Consider the following 23,846-nt stretch of genomic DNA (forward strand, 5'->3'; position numbering starts at 1 on the left):
TTTAAAAAAAATAATGACTGAGTAGACTGTAAAATTGGTTTTCCTTACGCTTCGTTGTATTTCTGTTATCGTATCAATTAGATTTCAATATCTTCAAAGTCTCGCAGAACAATAAATGTGTTAGATATGATGATTGCTCAAGTTACTACAAGTACTTTTATCATCTCTAAATCACCACAAGCAATTTTCTGCATTAGTTATACATAACAGCTCATACAATAATTATCTCAATATTCTTTGAATTTACTATCTGAAATTTTTGTTTTAAATTCTGGACGTGACGAAATGCTAAGTGGATAATTTGTATTGGGATGCAGGTCGGAACATGATTTTCATTTAAAAAACAAAAACGACTGAGTAGACAGGAAAATTGGCATTCTTTACGCTTCGTTTAAAGAATGATTGTTATAAGAGAATGTAAAAAGTAAAAGGAGAAAAGGAATATTACATAATAATTTTTAAGCGTTTACTAATTTTAAGCAAGTATTTTTAAAAAAATATCTTAAAGCAATATTTAATGAGCTTGGCTTATAAAAGCCAATCTCAAACATAAATATTATTTTAGACAATTTATTGTAATAATTATGTTTTTATTAATTCTTAGCTATGGAAACGAAAACTGGTTTTAGAATCATATGTTTAATATAATGTTTTAATTTAAAAAAATGTTGAAAAGTGCCATTAAAGTTTATGCTCGTATTAAACCAATTATTGATAGTAATGCTGTGAAACATTCTTATAAAATTCAGGTAAATAAGAAAATTGTCTTAATTTTCAGTTTACACATCAAATTAAAAACAATTGTTTATTTTTAAAGTGGAAAGAACCAACAGCTTAATATTATGCTGTCGGAAATAATCCATTTTGGTAAATTGTAAAGTAACTATCCAGTTTGAAAATTCACTTTTCTATATTAGGGACCTCTTTAAAGCCTAATTGTAAATTGTAGATTTTTGTAAATTAATTATAAAATTTCCATACTCATAAATTTACTAAATAGAATTTAAATTTACATAATATTTGTTGAAAATAACTTTTCAAATTTTTTTCTGATAAAACTATATGTTCAATAAAAATTATGATCTCTGAAAGTTTTTTAAAAAATTATGTATATAATTTTAAATATAACAGGAAGTCCATAGTAATAATTAAATATGCATTGGAGTAAGATCCTATGGAATAAGTAAAGGGTCCTCCTAAGTACAAGATCTCGTTGGAAATTGTAAGTTTGCTGTTCCTTAAACCCTGCAAAACTTGGAGAACTATTTTGATGTAATCTTTTGGGTTCACTGTGGGAAGAGCCCGTTTGCGATGTGGACAAGAAATCCAATTTACTAATAATAAGAAAGTCCTCCAGCTGCTGACCCTTAGATTTTCTCTTCCTAGGAGCTTCTTACAGCTCACTGTCCGATGATGGACAGTGTTGTCTGTAACGAGAGAACACTGTCCGGAGGCCCGCAGTGCACTGAAAAAAGCTCCGGGCGCCAATAATCTTAGATGTTGACGCGCCTTAATTAAAAAAAAAACAAAAAACAATAAGAAAGTGAATCACTGTGAGGATGTGAAAAAATAATTGCTTTTCGTGCCGATCCATTCCTGAACGTGATTTTTTTGGAATCTAATATCCACTGTTACCAAGTATAATTACCAATAACCTAAAGTAATACCATGTTTCAATTTTTCACTACAGATTTCTAAAGATGAATGTAGTGGGCATTTAAATGATTTCTTTTATTCTAAACCTAGGCAATAAACTTTCCAGCTTATTATAATTTTGGGTATTAAAGTTCTTTTATATAATTAATACAATAGTCATTAAAGTAAAAAAGAATAATGTGCATCGTTTTTTAAAGGTCGCTAAGTCTAATAAGTACAATTGCAGGAACTAGGTTGGATGCCTGAAGATGAAAAGTTTTCCAACAACTTTATGAACCTACCTAGTGCAGCAAGTGCCCCGCCTCTTGCTTAACAGAGGAGGCCACCAAAGAAGGCGATATTGGTTATCAATTAAAAAGTCGCCTCCGCGGAAACAATCAATGTTTGGTACCCAAGTACGAAATGGCTCCATTTTTATACTGATAGTTCAGCGGCAGATTCTAATAAAAAAAATACTGCAGGAGTGTACACGACGAGTTTCCTAAATGTAGAACCTCTAGGACGGATGGCCCCAAAATATAATGGAGAAGTGAGAGAGATTCATCCCACTCTGCAAGTAATAGTAAGAAGTAGATACAAGGCTATGCTGATTGTTGGCTTGGCAGTGTCTGGGAGGCAGTGTCATAGCCTCGTGATGTTCTTGAATGTCGCACAATTACAAACACTCAGACTGGGAAATATTGTTGTAAGTCGAATCGGGAAATATCAATGAAGAGTCGAACATAGCGAGAAGGCCGACAAATTGACTGGAAATTGCATCACTATAGAATACTTTATGACTGAACGATTCATTCGAGGCAAGTTAAAAAAAATATGGTGGAGAGTAGTAAACTCTCTCCAGACTGACTGTAAACAATGCCTTTTCTGAGAATACAAGTATGGCTGTGCTTATCAGAAGTTGGCAGTGATCATTATTAATACTAGCTCCAGGCCCATTTGTATCGAGTTGGAATAGTGTGGATTTGTGGCCCAGTTTGTGTGCTATGAGGTCCAGAAATTTTGACTGACAATCTTGAAGAATGTGTGGCACTGAACCAAAATAGAGAAAAGATTAATCGTTAGAACTAAAGAAGAATAAGATCTCATTGTTTCGAACATTAACCATTGTAAAGAATGGTGTTAGGGTGATCAAATTTGATTATTTTATTTAATCAAATTAAACCATAATTATGAATTAAATACTGAAAATGAACAATTAATTTTGCATGGATGAAGTAAATCAAGAAAGTGATGTTGGGTAAAATAATAAAATAAGCCTACAGAATCGTGTAATTTGTATATTAAAAGCGTTCAGTAATTCTCTCTTTACTTCAGAATTCTTTGAACAACGATTACCTCTTCAACACCTCCCTTCCAATGGTGTCTATATCTCTTGCTGTGCTCGAACAGTTTGTTATTAGGATAATGAGTAATCTTTCGAAATGTATCTCTTTGGTTATTGCCAAATTAAGAAATTTGAATAAAAGATAAGTTTGTGAAATGGTTAGAAACAGGAAATATTAATTTTGTTCCCAAGAGTCATTCAGTATAGTACTTATTATGTCTGACTAATAACATCTACAAATAAATAAAAATATTATTTTTGTGAATTTATCAATGTAAATTGATACTACCCAGTAATATTTCAGGTAGTGCGCGGCCTCGATTACAACCAGTGAAAGATATAAATGCTCCTTTCTTACTCTTTTCCCACAACTCATGTCACTATAAATAAATTTTAATTTATAATTTGACATTTATGCTTTTTCTTTAGCATGGTTCTGGGAAAAATGACAAGGAATATCTAGTTATAAATTCTACTCCTGACGATGTTCCATCTAAATATTTTGCATTTAAGTAAGTTTCATTTACTCAAATGTTATTCAACAGTTACTCAAATGTAAAAATTCAAGTTCAGCTTAAACAGACTGCAGTAAACAAGTTTTAAATTTATATAGGTTCAACAAGGTATTTACCGAACAAACAAGTCAGAGTGAATTTTATGAAAGAGTAGGCAAACCAGTTGTTGAAAGGTAGGTGCCAAATTAAAACACAGTTTTTGTATTTTATTTTTTTAAAATAGCCTTTTGAAATAAGAGAGAAGTGCTTGCCTGCCAATAACCCAATAAGAATGAAGGAGAGAGTAGAATGATTGACTATTCCATAGTCGAAGGTTGGAGTGATAATAAGGAAGTTGTTCTTCAGTACTAAAAAGTGTCAAATAAATATATATTGCTTCCAATAATTTTTCTAGGTTTATGTGGAGTATGGTTTAGTGGGTCTTGTGGTTATTATTAGCAGCATGTACATACATAAAAGTATTTCGAGTTATAAAATAATTTTAAAACAAAAAATAATTAGTCCCCTCAAGTGGGCTTAACATCCATCTACACCCGGTGAAAATATTTAATTGTCTTGTTAGGATTATGCTTATCATCACATCTTGTTCCAATCCCTAATATGCTTCTTTCAATCTTTGTCATGGCATCTGCTTGCCAATGTACTCCTCCCTCTGGTGTTTCTCGCTTCCTTTTCTTTAGCTCTTCTGGCCACCTCTCAGTGACAATTGTTCTAAAAGGCAGTTGGATATCTTTGAAGGGAACTTATCTAAAATAATATATCTATTGAAGAGTGAAAGTGGTCTCCATTTAGTTAAAATGGCTCATTACGGATTGTTCCATTCTCAGATGGAAAATAACTGCAATTCCGTACGCCATAATAGAAAAAAAGAAAGGAATAAAAATTACATTCAAGAAAAGCAAGTGGACACCGCTGACCAATGCTAATAGAAAATAAGAATGTATTCACTTCATGTATAAATGCTTATTAAAAAAAAAATTATTGTGAAATCTAAAGACAAGGCACACAACTACAACATCTATAAATAAATGTAAAATAAAAGAAATAAATCTAAAATCGGTATCTCGACAAACAGAAAACAAAATAACGTTGAACTCAAAACACATCCTTGCTTTCCACCAGAGTTACAAATAGATATTATTTGGTCACAATATTTCCATAGAACTACCCTATCAAACTTTACTGTAAAACTACTTTATTTACATCAGAAATAGTTTTCATTATAGTTATCTTGCTCCTTCTGAATCAAATTCTCACTAAACCTTTGCTTTATTGCACTCTTTAAGTAATTTTACCTTTGTGATTTCTGTTGCAGGCTGTTAATTGGCTACAACGGGGCTATATTTGCTTTTGGCCAGGTAAACCTTTTTAGCATTCCAAGAATTAATTAAACTTTCATTTTTAAAGAGCCAATTGTCACAACTACAATATTTGTCAAATTATAAATACATTTCTTTAGAAATAAGTATTTAGGAATGAGATAGTTCAGTAGTGTGCACCATGGTCCGATTTGAGGACAGACAACAAGTTAGAGGCGAGGTCCGTAAAGTTAAGATGTATTACACAACTGAGTTCCGAATCCCAGTTTAGGCCTTGAATTTTATTTAAGTTAAATTTTGTTAATATGGTAAATTTACGGTAAAATATTATTGTTAGTTGTCTCCGGTCATGACACCTAATTTGCCAGTTACATATAAAGCTCACATTCCAAAAAAAAAAAAACCACTTATTATTTTAGAGCAATTTGATGTTCTTAAGTTCGCAAGTTTATTATTACAAATACTCTTTGTTTTGAAGTTCTGGTGAAGAAATAAATATGGGTCGAAACGTTAACATAAATGTTACTTACTACTAACCAAAACAAAAAATCCTAGACTGAAGCATTTTAATTTGATTTCACCAATTTTAGACAGGTACTGGCAAGACACACAGTATAATTGGCGGATTACGTGATGCTGGTTCTGTTGGAATAATTCCTAGAGTTTTCGTCGATGTCTTCAATTTTATCAAAAGTGTAATTAATTATTTGCTTTTAATCCAGTGATCAGTTTTAAAATACTTGATTGACTTCAACAATCAATTCCAAACACTTTTCAAAAATATTTTTGATCTCAGAATCCAAAACGAGTATGCACCCTTTACATATCAGCTTTAGAAATTTATAATGAATTATGTTATGATCTAACGAACTTGGTTGAAACGAATGATCAAGAAGATGAAGTTAGCAAGTAATATATTTTTATTATTGACTTTTTATTATATTACGTACTAAATTTAAATAAAATAAAAATCAAAATAAATATTTAAAGTGATTTCTACTTTATAAATACTGTCTATAATTTTATTTTATGAATATTTTGAAAAGTTTCAACAGAGTATATATAATGGAAGATGCTGACGGAACCATACGGACAATGAATCTTGGAAAACATAAGGTTCTCAATATGGATGACGTGATGAAATACCTTAGAATTAGCATGAACAATAGGTAAAACCAATTTGTCTCAATATTTTTCAAACTTATTGGACATAATTTTGTTCCAGTTATCAAAATTAAATCAAAGTCAGGGAAATTCCTCTTTATTAATGGTTCCTAAGTTTTGCAAACCACTCCTTGGTAAGGAACGAGAAAAGTATAAATTAAAAGAAATATTCTCTCATTTTGAAATTCAACATAATGTCAACTATCAAAAGCTCGCTTCTCTTTAGAACGAAAAGAGTATTGTTCATTCCTTCTTCTTGGAACATCATGAAGTTTATCTGCAGCTCTTCAACATTACCACCTCAAAATCATTTTCCTGAATGTGTATGAACTTTTTTTTTCTTTCACACTCATAGCCAATGGAAGGAATCTTTGATTCCACCTGCAAAATGTATTGCGAACAGTACTACTTGTTTTTATTGTATGAATATCAAAAGTCAATTTTTATTAAAGTTGAAGAATGCCTCAGATTTTTTACGGTTATGATTCTCCAGTCTGATTGCAAAGAAAACAAAAAACACATAAACCATGATCTGATCTCAACTGTTTTCGAGAATACAAATATTTTATACATTTTTAATGACTCACGATCTCTTTCTACAAAAAATTGTCTTATTTCCTCGAAGTCTCTTATCTCTCCTTCTTTTTGTGCAATAAGCAGTCAATTCTGTTAAAATATTCATCAATTTATGTTCATCAAGTTCATATGCTCTTTTCAAATTTATTTCAAGGTATAGCTGCAGCAGGTACATCTTTGCATAAAAAAAAGACATTTAGTTGTATTCAAAAAGGCATGGTGTAGTACAAAGTAAAAGCACCTTAAATGTTATTTTTTCTTTACCTGTAATAATTATTCATTTCAAAAAGTTTTATTGTTTGGACAAGTAGTCACTATTTATCTTGTATAACATTCTTAAAATTTAACATTTAAAATAAATCAATAACAATGAAGAGTTGTAGCTGATACCACAGTGAACCAGCTGTCATCAAGATCTCATTTTATATTTACGCTATATTTTATTCAAGAAATAAAAAGCGAAGGCATATTTATGGAGTCGAAATTGCATCTGGTAGATCTTGCTGGGTAAGAAGATTTTGATTACTAATAGGAAGAAGTTATTAATCATTTTATTCAATTAGTATGATTTTGCAAGAACCTCCTAGTTAGGAAACATTATTTCAACATTAAGAATTGTCCCTTTGTCGATAACTGTCTAATAACGCAGATACGAGTCAAATAAAGTTCAAATGAATCATTTACAGCGCATATGAAGTGAGAATTCTGATGCACTTCTAGTTTAAGGTGAACAGAAATTGAATTAGGACACATTTCAATCCAGGAATAGAGCTAACTTTAAGTTTGTACCCATTATTATTTTTGTATATACTTGTATATTTATCTAAAATTGTAGGTCGCTACTTATTTACGGCTATGAAGGAATAATAAACCAAATACTTTATTTTTCATCTTATAGTCATCGTCTAGATTTTGACATCCAATTATTATCTTTTTTAATCTTTATATGTTAAATGATTAGGCTCGAAACCCTCCAACCAATTTTCATTTATTCAAGAGACAAACTGAAATCTTAAAATGTTTAATGACTAGACTCAAACCACTCCACTTAATTTTTAATATAACTAAAATCATTTTTGCCATAAAAGTCAAGGTTAGGAGTACAGAATTTATTTCTTTTTCTTAAAACCCATATCTGACTGCTTTTACAGTTCAAATTTTCATCGATCAATCTTCCCGAATCTAGTTCTACCATTTCTTGTTTGGATTCACCAGTAGCTAATCTCTCATGCTGCCCTCGTTCAGAGTTCCTAGAGTACCTAGTTTTTGTAAGGCAACGTTCTTTTATTAGTTGGCTTCTAACCTATGTGAGCCTCCCAGACTCCGAAAGCAAATAGGCAAATATATCCAAATATATAACCAATTATTATTGCAAGGAGATGAGGAGATGAGTACAGCAAAGTAACTACTCTAGATTCTTTTTTTATTTTATTTTAGGCCTGCAATTTAATGTGAATAATTGTATTTACTATCTTATGGTTATGAGTCTTTAACTTGATTAATAATTTTTTTTCTTACAGATCAGAAAGATCAAAGAAAAAAGAAGGTCCTGTACTTTTATTAAACGAAGCTAAGTATATTAATTTATCTTTACATTATTTACAGCAAGTTATAGTTGCTCTGAAAGATTCTAACAGGCATCACATACCGTATAGGTGAGCGCAATAATAATTAAGATGCTACTAGCTAATTAGTGATTACCTACTCATTGTCATTTTGTTTCAGAAATTCAATGTTAACATCTTTATTAAGAGATTCATTAGGTGGTAATTGTTGTACGGTAATGGTTTTTACAATCAGCCTTGAAAGGAAAAATTTCAATGTAAGTTTTATGGAATTTTACTTGACAATATTGGCAAATTTACCTTAAAAATTAATTTTGATTAATGAAAGTAAATTCGAAATTTATGTTGCAGGAAACAATTACAACTTGTAAATTTGCTCAGCGGGTATCTTTAATTGAAAACGAACCAAGAGTGATTGTTGAATATGATGCGAATCAGCAACTTTCTTTACTGAAAGAAAAGGCTGTTCGACTTTCTTCTTTAACATTGAATAAAAAAGTGAGATATAGCAATTGCATCTCCTAACATACCCTTCAAATATATCTAATAGCACAGATAGTTAAAAAAACATTTAAACTGGTTAATTAGGATTCAAAAGAATCCAAAAATTCTAAGATCTTTCTGAATGTCTTTTTTTTTGTACAAAATATCTTTGGGGCGCATCCACTGCAGACTACTGGTGCACTTAAGCTGTTAGACTTTCTGTTACTGAGGCTTTTTATATTGTTAAGAATATTTAATACTTGTTATAAATAAAACGTTAATGAACATTCAGTAAACTTTTCTGATCCTTAATATATACCTGTATGATTAGATTGACGTCTGATCTGGTAGGACAGTTTGTGTGATTCACTTTGTTCACATATTTAATGCAAGTCTTGACAAAGAAGAGTAAGCCGAGCGGCACACTGTTACCAAGACCTAGAAGGATCTATTGTAACAGCCTCTTAAAAGAAAATTCATTCTCAGGTTTTGATTTGAAATGTTATCATTGATTAGGAAGATATAGTCGTAGAGAAGAAAAAGAGTGTCTGCGAAAAGGCTGCCCAATGCAACATAAGTTTGGTTTCCAATGAGGGAGGTCGTTATTTAACTACAAATTCAGAATATGTAAACCAAACTGTTCATCACATAAATAGAGGAATCAGTATCCTTTAGACCTTAGTTACTGAATATAATTCCTAATCTAGAACAATAAGGTGGAGACGAACGACTTTTAATATTATATTAGCAGAGTAAACGATTCGAGAAAAGATTCTAATGAAAAGCGAGTAATTACTTGTAAGTTATGTTTTGAGAAATTCCCAAAATAACAGAAAGTTGAGTTTCCATACAAACGACTATCTTGTTTTTCTGATTTTAGTAACCTGAATATACCTACTTGGAGATACTTAATGAGGTTAAAAATATTTGAACCATTTGTTTGCAATTTTCGTTTTCCCATTTCATCAGCTCTCTAAACATGCCTTTCTATAGCAAGTGTAAACAAGTATAGATTGTTGCACTTTCTTTTACTCTAGTAATAATGGCCACATTTAATCATTTCTTGTTGCATAAAGTTAACCATATCATAAAAATTTCTTAATAAGTACAAGAATTGCTGTCAACACTTTTGAAAGAAATCCCATCATTGAGATTAATTCAAGAAAGTACAAACAAAAGACAAGATTTTTCTCAAACGTTTACCACTATACTTGGTTTAGAATTGCCAACAAATAATTATTTTTCAGGTAATCTGTAAGTTTAAGAGTTTCATACGTGGCCCATATTTATGGAGAATTAACACTATTATTTGAATGAGCAGGTGAACTGTATACTAAAGAACAACGATTAGCTTATAGAGATTTTATAAAATTGGCTAGCACAAATGAAGCCTTGATGAGGCACCTGGAATTGAATATTTTATACTACAAGCAACTAGAACATGAATGGCGCTTGTGGAATCATGAACGTATTTTAATAGAAAAAATCAGTAAGTATCCAAAGTACCGATAAATTTTGTTTAAATGTTTAATTTTCAAAATCCGTAAATATATATTACGCCCTGTAATAGTGTGCAGACTTTTTATTACAAATTGCCTGAATAGTGTGCATTATCTTCTGCCTTCTTCCATATCTAAGCTCTAAAACCTGATCACGTCCAGTTCAAAGATAGGCCAACTCATATAGTCCCAGAATCACAAATTTAATTTTCCAGGTAAATAAATAGAAGTGACTAAGCTAGTATTCAAAGTTTAAAGAAGCATTTCTGATTCATTTTTTTCCAAGCTTGGAATTGTATCAACGCGATAAGCATCAGTTCCTGTAATAAAAGTGTACCTACCAAGTAGTTAAAATGAAAGTGAGTGTGAAATTCAAATCGCCAAGTTCAATTTGAGAAGATTCCGCACGAGGTCGGTTATATCAGTATCAATTATGTCAATACAGGACGTCTCGTCAAAGCCTTCATTTGACTAAGCCCACAAAAATTTTGTGCAGTTCAATAAGAAAATTTGCTGAAGGGAATGGGAAATTATTTTTATATTCTCAGAAAATCACACTATTTCTTATTGATAGATCGGGTCAGAATAATCGCTATTTAGAAGTTTCTTTTTGAATTATAAAATTCTGGGCCATTCTCGCTATTTTTGGCAGTTCAATCTGTTAAAATTTTTGCAGATACTAATTCTATTTTGTTTTCTTTCTATATAGATGGATTTCTTGGGGGAAAAAAATCAACAATTCAATGGCCTTGAGACCTTTTTTGTGTACAGAAAACGGAGAGATATTTATTGAGCGTACTAATCATTTATTTGGTTTTATTGTCAACAACGTACACATTTCAATCCGTAAAGACATTAGAAGAATTTTTGATAAGTCCAGAACACTCTGTTGCTTATCTAAATAGGTTTTAATTCTTCATAGTGATGTGAATGCGAAAGTAATTTGTATTTCATCGCCATTAGCAATTTTGTCAGTAGTACTACGATTCCCACTTAAATCATTGGAGTAAGCTGATAGTCATGATTGAAAGGTAAATACTTGCTCCCTCGCGATTTCTTTAGGTCGAAAACCTCATTGACATTCGGAAGACCACTTTAAAAATAGTTTCTATATAAATATAACCAAAAACTTCATTACAATTTTTTCAAAGGTAAACTCGAGGCAAAAAGAAGAACAGCCTTATCATGCGGAGAATTTCCAGACATAATACAAAATCTGAGTGAAAATTATAACTTTTGCGTCCAGCACTATAACAGAATCAGACAAAAAGGGAAGGTAAGTATTGGACTATGCGTACAAATAAAAAGTAAACTTTTTCTTTTATCTTGCATAGTTGACCAGATTAGTTTAGAATCCAAAAAAAGAACAAAGGAAGCTTGTTATTGAAATCGTTACATTTAGCGAAAAATGAACAGAGACAAATATTCTTAGAATTTTTTTTTCTTGGTAATGAATTTATGTTTTATAATGTTTAAATTACAATAAAGAAGCTATACTACATTCGAAAAAGCTCATTTAGTTTACTGATCTTTTCTTACATTGACTTATGATTTTCTACATGTTCTGAAAACAATGCTTTTTTATACTTTGAATGGGCTAACATTACAATTAGAAGATACTCGGAGTTAAAAACTTTTTTGCCATATTCCTGTAAAATATAGGTACAATTGTAGTTATTTTTGGGCAAATATTCCTTTTTTTGTTAGTGTATAAATACAGTTCGATCTCCAAACTCCTTAGCATGCATAGAAAATCGGAGCACTGGAGTTGGAAGACACATTTTATACCTTTCCTTTGCTTCAAACGTAAAAGTTTCAAGACTTGCGAGGAACTTACTTGCCTAAAAGGCTTGGTAGCTTGGAATTCCAGCAAAAGGGCTGTGAAGTTGGGTAAAAACGTTTCGTCGCAAAATTAAGTTTGAAATCACAGACGTTCAAATGCTGCGAATCGCTACGATTGCACGTTTTATTGATATAGTGAATTAGAAATTACATAATAACGTGGCTCTAATTTTCAGAGACAGCCAACTGGGCCCCATTATGTAACTTAATAAATCAAGCCTTTGTTAATCTTGGCGCTGTCTAAAAATATCCAGGCGGCCGTCGGGTTAAGCAATAGATATAGAAAATTATTATTCATAGTAAAACAAGAGTAAATCATGTTGAATTTTACTCATTTTTTGTTAGAGTTAAATAGTGAGTGCCAAGCATCTAAGTATACTTTCTGGTCAATTCAATTATTTTCTTCATTTTCTTTTAAATTTTCTCAGTTTTGTATAGATATCAATGTCATAAATACAGCTCGGAAGCAATAACATGATGCATTTGCAAATACCTCGTAATGTATCACACCAATGTGTCTAAAATTGCAGAATTTAATCTGAGGGGGGGTAGATAAGTTCTTAGCTTATTGAATTTCAAACATTAGTGTTAACCAATAATACTAAGTAAAATAATAAGCATTGGTTATTTTTAAAAAAAGATTTTCTCAATAAACTAGTGTCCTTTCAATTGTAATGTTTAACATTTTAATGAATTAGCAAAAAGATTTTAATTTTATTATTTAATTTAAACCACTAAATATTAAATCGCAAATGCATCAAAGCAAAAATGCATTTAGATTTATTGCGTATTCTGTACGAAATTTTTTTGTTACGGATTGAATATGGTCAAAAGTATTGCCGCAAAAATGATTGCTGGGGATGTGCACGTCACAATTTGGCGGGTATTCCTCCGTTATGAACTTTAGCCTCAGCAGTCTACTGGTGAAGTGGTATCTTCGTTTATTACTTAAAGTAGGAAGAAATTTACTGTAGTGAAATTCATTAGTTGTGAAGTTGATATTTTTGATGGAATAAAGCTGATTATAGTAAGTATTAAAGAATAAATTTACTTTTCAAAGTACTATGAATATTTTGTGCAGTGGGCTTCATTGTTTAAGTAGGAAAGGTTGATGAACTTTAAGCTTTTTTGGGTTGATTTTTTCCACCGTCGAGTGGACCAAATAAATTTGTAAGCATTAAATAAATGAAAGTTACATCAATTTTGACCCAAATCTCTTTTTTTAATTAATGTAGTGAAACTTTCAAGTTTTCCGTTCAGTTCAAGATTTTTCTTTTTTTATCACTTTATTCTACTATATTTAATTGGTTTAAATTACTAGTTTCTTGAAATTCAAAATTAGCAAAATACAATTTTGATACATGTTTCTTAAATATTTGGAAATTAATAAATGTGAGTTGTACTAGCCAATTTTTGATGGTTGAAATTCTTTTCTTTTTTTTTACTTCTTTTATAATAAAGAAATAATTGACAAAGTTATAGAACCCAAGTTCTAGGTTTCAGTTGTTTAATTCGAGTTAAAGAGAAGTTTGTATTTTGTAAAATTTGAGAATTAAATTAAAACTATTTTAAAACTAAATTAAATTCATTTTTGCTGTTGTAAGTTTACGGATTTACTCATGAGAACAAAAAAATAATATATTTCTCAAATTTTTTATCATTCTTATAACTCTCAACTTTCATGTGAAAATATATATAATTACATGGGGTTTTGCTTTCCTTTCAAATTTTTTGTAATCTTAAAACAATCGTTTTATTCTTTCTAAAAATAAATTCAACTTGAAATGGTATTTTATTTATTTACTTATTTTAATTTTATTTTTTTAGGGGAATGGAGTTTGCCATTGAATGCATTTTGAGGAGTTCTCTTCTTGGTTTTTATATGAAATTGTAATTGGAGAAAAACAACTTTTATTCTCTGGAACATTTTTGGAAGCAGGCAGGCCAATATGCAATGTGTCAATCAGATGGACTCTGGTTCTTTCAAGAGGAAACGAAAATCATCTTCAGATTCTAGTTCGAATATTGAAAATGTGCCTTTGAAAGAGGAGAAACGTCAAAAGTTAGAAAGAATGACAGTGACACGTGAAGAGCAAAGTTCCAGTCCTCAAATGGGCGACGCTCTTTTTTTTGTAGATGAAAGAGTTCCACTTACTGAACTTAATATAGCAAATATTACTTCATCTAGTGAATCATTAACGTTAGAAGATACAGATAGCCCATTGCAAAGTGATACTGAATCTGATAGCACTTCTCTTAACAACTTAATGCTTGAATTAGAACAAATAACTGACGATTGCGTCATGAAAAATTCTTTAGTTGAGACCCAAGCTAAGGTGAAGATAAATAAACCGAAAGTTAATTCACCACCACCAAGCACTTCAAAAATGGTTATTTTACCTAAAACTGGTGGAAAACTATGTCCACTTCCTTCACTAGATTGGTCAGATGAATCAATTCTATGGGATTTCCTATGTAAAAAAGATGTGGAAACTTGTAATGCAAGAAATTCAGATTACTTTACTCTTCATCCTGGTATACATTATAGGATGAGAAGTGTGCTGTTGGAATGGATATTAGAGGTTTGTGCTGTGTATAAACTACAACGGGAAACATATTTTATAACTGTAGATCTTTTAGATCGTTATCTCAGTTCTACAAAAAATGTGTCAAAGAAAAATCTTCAGTTGATAGGAGTTTCATGCCTTTTTATAGCATCAAAAATTGAAGAAATTTATCCACCAAAATTAACAGAATTAGCGTACGTGACAGATGGAGCTTGTTTAGAATCTGAAATTTTAGTTATGGAATTGAAAATTATGAAGACATTGAAATGGTGTAGTTCTGTAGTTAGTCCTAATGCGTGGTTAAATATGTTACTTCAAATCCTGTATCATAATGAAGACTGTGAAAAAGAGTTAGAAATGCGTTTCGCATTATTTCCAACACAACTGTTTGACTCAGCTTCACAACTATTAGATCTTTGCTCACTCGATGAAGGATTTTTAAAATATTCTTACAAAACAATTGCGGTCTCTTCCCTTTATATATCGTGCGCAAAAGATCATTCTTTAACTATATCTGGAATGTCTGCTGAAGATATTTCTCAATGTGTAACTTGGATGAAGTCGTTTTGGCAAGTATTAAAAACTCACTGCGGATTAGAAGCTTTTGAATACGACACAAATTTAGTACCAAATAGCCCTAGTAAACTGAATGTCAAGTATAACACATTGCAAAACTCAGTATGCAAACACAATGTTAACTTGGATCTGCTTGAAGCCGCTCAAACAATTCTAAAGGAAAACCAAGACCTGGATGAATCTATAGGGCTCCCTACACCTCCACTAAGCACCAAGAAAAAATGCAATCCATAGATTTCTTATCTAGTCACATCTCAATACGCTTCGACTCTTAATTTATTTCTAATACTATTTTATTAAGTGAGTAATTTAAATGAATATGACCTTAAATCACTCCTAAGATCACGTATGATTTGTTTAAATCACTAATGTTTTGTTAATTATACGTTACATATTTCTTGTGCAACTTTTATAGTTTTGAAAAAAGTTAATACTTTAAATTCATAAGCTACTTTTAGATTCCTTTTTGTTAAAATTTGTTAGATTTTGACCGTGAATTTGTGATTTTCGTTTCGAATAAAGGCATAAATGATTGTCTTTTTAGTTTTTTCTTTTTTTTAAAGTATAAGTGTAATTTTTGCAAGACGATGTTATTCATTGATGGACTTCATTGCTACTTTAGAAAGGTATTTCAATAGTTGTATTGTGAAACCTTATCTCATTAAATGTACTAAAGGTAATGTAAATGTTTGGTAAACTTACTTATTATTTATTTGTCTTTAGTTAAATTAAGTATATGATAATTTGGTATGTTATTTTTTTTTTTTTTATTGAAGTTATTTAATGTACAATGAATGTTTACTACATTATATGAAATCTTTGTAACTTATCTTAACCAATTTAATATAATGTCATGTTAATGTTGTAAATATCATGTTCACTTTAATCAACTGTTTCTTTAATTTTTACCTCGCCTTGAAATATGTAATTCTTGAAAATAAATTTGCTTCAGAATATTGTAGTTCATTTTTTTTCGTGTAAATGTTTGAATGGTAAAAAAAAACGAACGAAACGTAAGTTGACCCTCGAAAAATCTACTTAAAAATCTGTAACTACTTTTAGAGATTTGTTGTCTGCAGTAAGTACATATATCTCCCATTTATTTTCCAAGTGAGCGCAGATTTTTCTGACGAGAATATTAGGAAAATAAGAGCTAGTATTGGAAGTTGAAAAGCAAACCAACAAAACACAAAATTCTTTTATTACCATTAAAAAAAAATGTTTTTCTCAAAAAAAAAGATAAACGCTTTAAAAACATTAAATCAGAACTCAAGCTTTCTCTTTTAAGGTGCGTCAGTGGTGATTCGCGCCTTTTTCTGTGCACTGCCCATTATCAGGGTTACTGACGGCCCTTTCCATTACTGAAAATAGCGCTGCTAACAAGGACTCTTATTCTGGAGTCCGAATAATCGAACTTGAAGCACATCTTAGCGTCTGTTCAACGAGCCGTGAGTTACAGAAAATCTGATGCATCCCTGTCTGGATTTTACCTCTGGGCTATGTTTCTTCCTAATTAATAATGGTTTACCCAGATTGTTGATCCTTATATTTAGTTCACTGACCATCGTGGAATGCATTAAACTAGAAAATATTTACCTCCTAAATTTAAGTAGTTACAAAAACATTAAATGAAATACGAAAATGAAAAACCTTGATATCGTGGCAAGTTGATTTGAGATTAAATAAATAAAGGTAAACCCTGATAAATGGTTACATTAATCTCATCTGTATTTTTTTTTTTTTTAAATTTTGTAAGCTCATCCCAAATATGACGTACCGCTGTATTTTTTTTTCATTTCTGTGAGAGAGTCCTTTTAAATCAACAATATCTTAAGGTTTTTCTGGAAATATGCAAAATAAGGTAAATCGCATTTAAAAATTAGTTTTAGTATTTATTTGGGTTAATCGATTAGAACAAAAGAAGGTTTTTTTCATGATACATTCAAAATTCAACAGAATGCGGTTTACTTTTACAGCAATTTGCTCATAAATGGCTCAAATAAAATTTGTTTAATCATGAATCATTTTCTCAGTGAAATTTCTTCTATTTTTTATTCACACATTCCTTCCATTTGTTTGTTTTGTTTAGTTTTTTTTTACGGCTTTTAATGCACATTAATTTTTATTTGTGGTTTTACAAAGGAGGTGCAAGAAAGTAGACGCATCAAAATGAATTTATTCATGGAGGCCAGGAAAAAACTTCTAGGAGCGTTTGAAATCTGGTGGCAACGCCAAAACAACCGTCGCAACGGTGACGAGCAGCTATTATTTAAATGTGAACAAGAACAAAAACATTCCTCAAACAACTTTGTTCCAGAAACTGGAGAAAAATCCAGGAAGGGTGCAACTTCTAAATCTTATTATCCACTTCACTCCAAAAGTACATCGCCTACAAATTATTGTCCAGTATTGAAATACATGAATTCTGATTTTTCATTTGCACCTAAAATAGTAGAATCACCGAAAAAATCGTCTGCAACCCCGCTTAAGTTGCCTTCAACAATGAGACCGGATACTGACCAAGATAATTCTTCAATCATCTTTGAACATAAAATGTTTAAGTCTAACATTCCTGCAGATACCGAAAAAAATAGTCCATTATTTCATAAAAATCTTCCCTTAAATAGCGGTATTCTAGATAAAAACTTTTCCGACATATTAATGACTAATTTTTCGCTAAGTAACAATGAAATGAAAGATTATGCACAATTTGCAACAAGTAATGAACAAAATCAAGATTCATCCGCACCAATTTTTCCAAAGTCAAAATTTAAAACAACTGGAACACTTTTCCATTCACTATTCGGTTATAATGGTGATGAAGATAAAAATATAGTAGAACCAGTTAAATCGTCAATTAATTTAAAATTGACGGGCGATTCTGATTTAGATTCCCGAATACTCGAATTTTACAGACAACAACAGTTTCTATCTTTACATTGAGAAAGAATTGTTTCCAAGATTAGCCGATTAGAAAAATATTGCGATTTTAAAAACCAAATTTTACTTTTATCTCAACATTTAAATAGATCGATAATTGAGAAAAAGAATTGTAATTTCTCCTGAAAGAGTATAAGCTTATCAATAAATATTTGAATTTTATGTTTATATGATGATTTTTTAATTCTTAATAAAATTATTGACATACTACTGGGATACTAAAGAAACTAATTACCAATTTAGCCATCATGCCGAATGAGAATAAATGACAAAATTAATAATTAGAATGTGCTTGCTTGCTTGAATAGCAGTTCGGAGCATTTCTTTCTCATGCACTAAAGACAAAGACCATTGTATCCATCGATGACTTGGATCTTCTGATAATGTATTGAAAGAACACCGCCTGAAGATTGAACATTTAAGATTACATAGTAATGAGTGAGAACTTACCGCACATCCTCTAACTTAGAATAATTAAACGTAGTTCGCGTAAATAGAATATTTTTAGTTAGCAAGATGTTCCGAATTACAGTTTTTGAAATGATCTAAAGAAGGTCTGTGTATTTCTAAGTCGTTCTAGTTGCCTCTATGTAAGATCTTCACCAACCAATTCAGCTTTACTGGAAATACCTTTCTCGATAACAGCTGGATGCCACCGTTCTTTCGCAATCGTTTCCTAGTACACTGTAAAGTCAATTCAACTCCATTCTTTCGTACAAAAAGTTGCACCACCAAGAAGTCTGATAGAATGGTAATAACATTTTTAATAGAAATTAAGTTTTAGATAAAATATGTATTTATTAAATTACATATTAACTTACATATACATACAAAGTTAATTACAAAGTATAATACAGATCACTTGAAAAATTATAATACCAAATTTTAACAAAATTTATTTTATTAAAAAAAAAATCTGGTTTATTAAATGTTCAAATTTTTAAATCATGAAAATGACTTATCAAAATTGATTCTCCAAATTAAATAAATATGAGTATTATTTGTAATGAGGAAATATTCAGTTCAATTTTTCTTGACTATTTAATGAGAAATTAATTACTCGTACAATTATTCTGAAATACATATGGAAGTTTAAAATAATTATTCCAATAAAATTCGAACTGCTGAACGATCAAATAAAAATATTTATCATTATGCACAGTAAATTGGTTAAAACCAAATAAAAGACATTAAATCACATAATTGAGATGCAGTATAATAAAAATACTGGCAATCCCATTTTTTAATTAATGAATTCTTGGTAATTAAAAACAATCTTTTACGGGCAGTGATAACAGATTGGTTTATATATAACAAAAAACAAAATAAAAAATACAAATAAATATTTGGACTGAAAATTTGTGGTAAAGGACGGAATTTTGTTCCTATGGAATTTCCTTTTGTTGGATTCAAATTTGGAAGTTTTTGAAAAAAAGAAAAAAAAATGATTGTTTTAAGGTCAATAATTTCTTAAAATGAACGAAACCAAATTGTACAAGAAGGTATGACGAAAAGGAAATTACAAGGAGCAGGTACAATAATTTAATAATCTTTAGTTTATCACACTGAAAAAAATCCACACTAAATCTAAAAAAAAAAAAGAAAGTTAAATATTTTATTTACAAATTGAATCTAACAAATATAAATTCAAAAAACTAGCATCTAACTTTAAAATCAATTTTTATTTACAGAAAATATCACTAATAAATTGAATCAAACAAATTAATTTAAAGAATTTATTGCTTCTTTCGAAAAAATAAAAATAATAAAATAAAATTAAGTACACTCAGACATGTTGTCCTGTGCCAAATTAATTTTGTTCTCCAATATTTTATTTTTCATGGAGATTAAAAAGTAAAATAAAAAGGATCACATTATTTAATTTTTAAAATATTTTTATCAATTTCTTATTACGTCTTAATTAGTTCATATATATATGTATCTACACAAGAAATGAAAACCTTAAAAAGGTAAAAACTATAAATAAGTAGGATCGCACTACTTTTCTTTCTTGGATTCTCGGCATCAACGCAGAATCCGTTTAGTGTTCAATAATAAAAAATATAAAAGTCAACATTCACCTTTCAATACGTAAACACATATTTAATACTGTTTTTAGAAATAATATCAGAACCTCAATTCAGCTCTCAGTCAGGACGATATTCTCACAATAATTGTTATGTCCAACCTATTCATTGAATAGGCTTTTTAAAGAATTTAAAAAAAAAACATATTTATTTAAGGCAGCACAGCCATGTTTTTCTTTCTTTTTTTTACAATCTATTGTCATTGTCTAATGACGGCTGGTTTATTGCAATAACCTGTAAAAAACAAACAGATATTTTGTTAGTCTTTGGGCACAGATGATAAAAATTCTTAATTTCGAGGTTGTAAAAGAAGTAGTAAGCAGTGTAAATTTTTTTAAAAATTGTAACTTACTCCTAAGCATGTTGTACAGTTCTTGTTCAGTACAACAATATTGAAAGTTGACTGGTTGTACAGCGCTGAATACATCAACCACACTAGGTTTCAGTTTGTAAAACAGGAGGGGTTGATTTCTATTGACGAAGTCATCAATCAGCGATTTCACTCCCTGTGACAAATTAATAATTTATTTTATAAGCTCGTTTGCAAGATCAAGAGTAAAGTAGGCTACTTAAAATCCGAAAATGATCAAAATTAAGGAAACAAGCTTGCTGCAAGACCAACTTCACGAATGTAGCATTAAGGATTCATCCACATTAAACTCATTTCAGTCTATTCTCATTCATTAATAGTGAAATATTTTATGTTAGTGACGTAAGCGTAGAACAGATGAAACTAACGATTAAGTATTATTTGGCTAAACAGATGTGATAAATACTTCAATCCAGCAGCAAGAGAGAATGAAACAGATTAAGGTCGGCATAACCTCTGATATCTATCAGCTATTTCGAATGCAAACCATTATGACCATAATTGACACATCTTGAATCAAGTCTAATCACATTTTTATTTATTATTTTTCCCCCGCTTTTGTATTTAAGGCGCATCAATATCAGTTACTGTGGCTAATGGCGCCCAGAGTTTTTTCAGTTTAGTGCCGGCCACAAGAAAATTACATTAAAACGAGACATAAAATTCAAAGTTTTCGGCTTATTACAAATATGTTTAAAAATATTTATTAATAACTTACTTTAGCAGCCGTGAAATCAGCTCCTTGTACATGTCGACTATCAATAACTACCGGTATAGAACTAGCACCCTGTTTTACACCAGCCTTCGAGATCATGTTCCTTACGTATTCAACTGATGGAAATACAAGACTTCTATCTGGTGTTATCACTAAGTATTCACAACCCCAATCTGTCTGTAAAAAACAATTACTTTTCAGAATATGTGGAAGACAGATGTTCTACATTCATATAAGAGTGAAAAAAGTCATTTAATTTGGTATGTAATTAGTTAGCTCAACTTACAGTATGTTTTTCCACTTGTACGGAAGGTCTAGCCGATGCATATAATAAGAACAGTAAGTTAGTACTAATTCCAATGACAATGCCAAGTTCCAGTCTCAATAACAGACAAGATATAAAGGTAGCTGCTGCAGGGATTAGATCAATTTCTACAACAAAAACATGCACAAATTATTCATACCTTGCAAACAAAATAAATATATAAAATCATAAAAATGAATAGAAATTATTTTTCTTACTGTTTGTCCTCCATATTGGTTTAACTACGTGAAATTCTACCATAAAAACTACGGCAGCAATTATTACTGCAGCTAAAGATGCCTTGGGGATGTAGTAGAAGTATGGCGTGAAGAACTGAAGAGATAACAATACAATCACACCTAAAACAAAACAAAAAAACCATCAATGAAAAGTCAGTAAAATTTTATAGCGAATAAAGTAACATTTTATAACCATAAAACTCTAAATAATAAAAGAAATCAGGAGTGCCCAAAACTGTTTGTTAATTCTATTTAACGGCTCAATTTAATTATTTTTAAAGTCATTCAGTACATTTATTGAAGGTGTATTTTAGCTGCTGCGTATCGTCTTTTAGCATCGGTTTGTACTACATCTTTTATGCATTTATAATAATGTGAAAAAATAACTAATTTAAGACTTTAGGAGGTTTGCGTTATGAAAACATTCGTTTGTTCTTGGAACTCGCTGTATGAATATTGTATTATTACGAGGGTCGTTTGAAAAGTCCGTGCAAAAATAAAAACTACTTAATTTTTTGGGGTAAACTTTTTTTATTTTTCAACATAGTCTCCTTTTAGGCTTATACACTTCGTCCAACGCTGCTCTAGTTTGTTGATCCCTTCCGAATAATAGGATTTGTCCAAGTCTGAAAAATAGCCATTCGTTTCTGCAATCACCTCCTCGTTTGAATAAAATCTTTTTCCCGCCAGCCATTTCTTCATATTGGGGAACAAATAGTAGTCCGAGGGAGCCAAGTCTGGAGAATAGGGGGGATGTGAAACGAGTTGGAACCCTATTTCCATTAATTTTGCGACCACAACTGCTGAGGTGTGAGCTGGTGCGTTGTCGTGATGGAAAAGGACTTTTTTGTGGGCCAATCGTGGGCGTTTTTCTTGCAGCTCGGTTTTCAAACGGTCCAATAACGATGAATAATATGCACCTGTAATAGTTTTACCCTTTTCCAGATAGTCGTTGAGGATTATTCCTTGCGAATCCCAAAAGACAGTCGCCATAATCTTTCCGGCCGAAGGAACGGTCTTCGCCTTTTTTCGCGCAGATTCCCCCTTGGTAACCCATTGTTTAGATTGTTCTTTGGTCTCAGGAGTGTAGTGATGTATCCATGTTTCATCCACAGTGACGAAACGACGCTTAAAGTCCTGCGGATTCTTCTGGAACAGCTGCAAACCGTCCTTGCAACACTTCACACGATTTCGTTTTTGGTCAAGCGTGAGCAATCGCGGCACCCATCTTGCGGATAGCTTTGTCATGTCCAAATGTTGATGCAAAATATTATGTACCCGTTCATTCGAGATGCCCACAGCACTAGCAATCTCACGCACCTTCACTCTTCTGTCATCCATCACCATATCATGGATTTTATCAATGATTTCTGGAGTAGTAACATCAACAGGGCGTCCAGAACGTTCAGCATCACTTGTGCCCATATGGTCACTCCGAAAATTTTGAAACCACTAATAAACTGTTCTAATCGAAGGTGCAGAGTCACCATAATGTTTATCAAGCTTCTCTTTAGTCTCCTGAGGCATTTTGCCTTTCATAAAGTAGTATTTAATCAACACACGAAATTCTTTTTCGTCCATTTTTTGAAAATCACTCGACTTCCTCGATTCAAACGAATGCCAAACACAAAGAAATAGACCGATCTGGCTGAAACTTGGTGTGTGTTCTTCCAAGAGATGCTACTAACTAAACATAACCTCGATACGCGCCAGTGGTGCTATCTCTCTGACTTTGCACGGACTTTTCAAACGACCCTCGTACATTTATTATAACATTGTATTTATATTATTATTATTAGTAGTATTGTATTATTATTATTGTATATTATTATTGTATTTGTATACTTCCTCGTAAACTCTCTTTTGAAGAAATATAAATTTGATCATTTCATATGATTTATCACATATTTAGTCTTCACATTACATTTGGTTTCATCCCAGATTACGAATGAAACTTAGTGTTGCAAACCCCTGCAAATGAACTAGGAGAATGATCATAATTTTCAGAAGCTACCTGGGAGCGATGCGAAGTACGCCACGATGAACAAAAAAGTGGTATTAATTTCTAATACTAATTATGGATAGCTTTAGGTCACCATTGAGGA

The 23,846-nt window shown here is 31.0% G+C and overlaps 2 protein-coding genes across 8 annotated transcripts in view; one reads left to right on the forward strand and one right to left on the reverse strand.

Annotated features, from left to right (window-relative positions):
* On the forward strand, window positions 1-18,207 carry LOC141460912 (kinesin-like protein KIF6). Of its 3 annotated transcripts, none has more exons than XM_074141361.1 (16): window positions 1-749; window positions 3,410-3,492; window positions 3,594-3,668; window positions 4,811-4,853; window positions 5,405-5,509; window positions 5,611-5,723; window positions 5,861-5,983; window positions 6,930-7,061; window positions 8,075-8,209; window positions 8,280-8,376; window positions 8,471-8,617; window positions 9,119-9,266; window positions 9,715-9,849; window positions 9,924-10,091; window positions 11,253-11,377; window positions 17,229-18,194. In XM_074141361.1, exons 1-16 carry the CDS (start codon window positions 666-668, stop codon window positions 18,027-18,029), a joined length of 2,514 nt encoding a protein of 837 aa, XP_073997462.1. In that variant the 5' UTR covers window positions 1-665; the 3' UTR covers window positions 18,030-18,194. The 3 variants fall into 3 exon arrangements, with proteins under 3 accessions (XP_073997462.1, XP_073997464.1, XP_073997463.1); XM_074141363.1 differs by lacking the exon at window positions 17,229-18,194 and adding an exon at window positions 13,771-14,411; XM_074141362.1 differs by lacking the exon at window positions 6,930-7,061 and having other exon boundaries at window positions 17,229-18,207.
* A 1,344-nt stretch (window positions 18,208-19,551) lies between these two features.
* Window positions 19,552-23,846, reverse strand: part of LOC141460916 (sodium-independent sulfate anion transporter-like) — a 174,801-nt gene continuing 170,506 nt past the window's right edge. For all 5 annotated transcript variants that reach the window (XM_074141373.1, XM_074141370.1, XM_074141371.1 and 2 more), the window contains 5 exons: window positions 21,721-21,861; window positions 21,485-21,630; window positions 21,202-21,375; window positions 20,466-20,619; window positions 19,552-20,347 (listed from right to left, as the gene is read on the reverse strand). In XM_074141373.1, coding sequence (XP_073997474.1) covers window positions 20,313-20,347; window positions 20,466-20,619; window positions 21,202-21,375; window positions 21,485-21,630; window positions 21,721-21,861 — 650 coding nt within the window. In that variant the 3' untranslated portion in view covers window positions 19,552-20,312. The remainder of the gene's footprint in view (window positions 20,348-20,465; window positions 20,620-21,201; window positions 21,376-21,484; window positions 21,631-21,720; window positions 21,862-23,846) is intronic.

This window comes from Rhodnius prolixus, unplaced genomic scaffold, assembly GCF_049639745.1.
Source record: "Rhodnius prolixus isolate KJV_2025 unplaced genomic scaffold, Rpr scaffold_6, whole genome shotgun sequence".
In the NCBI taxonomy this organism is placed as follows: domain Eukaryota; kingdom Metazoa; phylum Arthropoda; class Insecta; order Hemiptera; family Reduviidae; genus Rhodnius; species Rhodnius prolixus.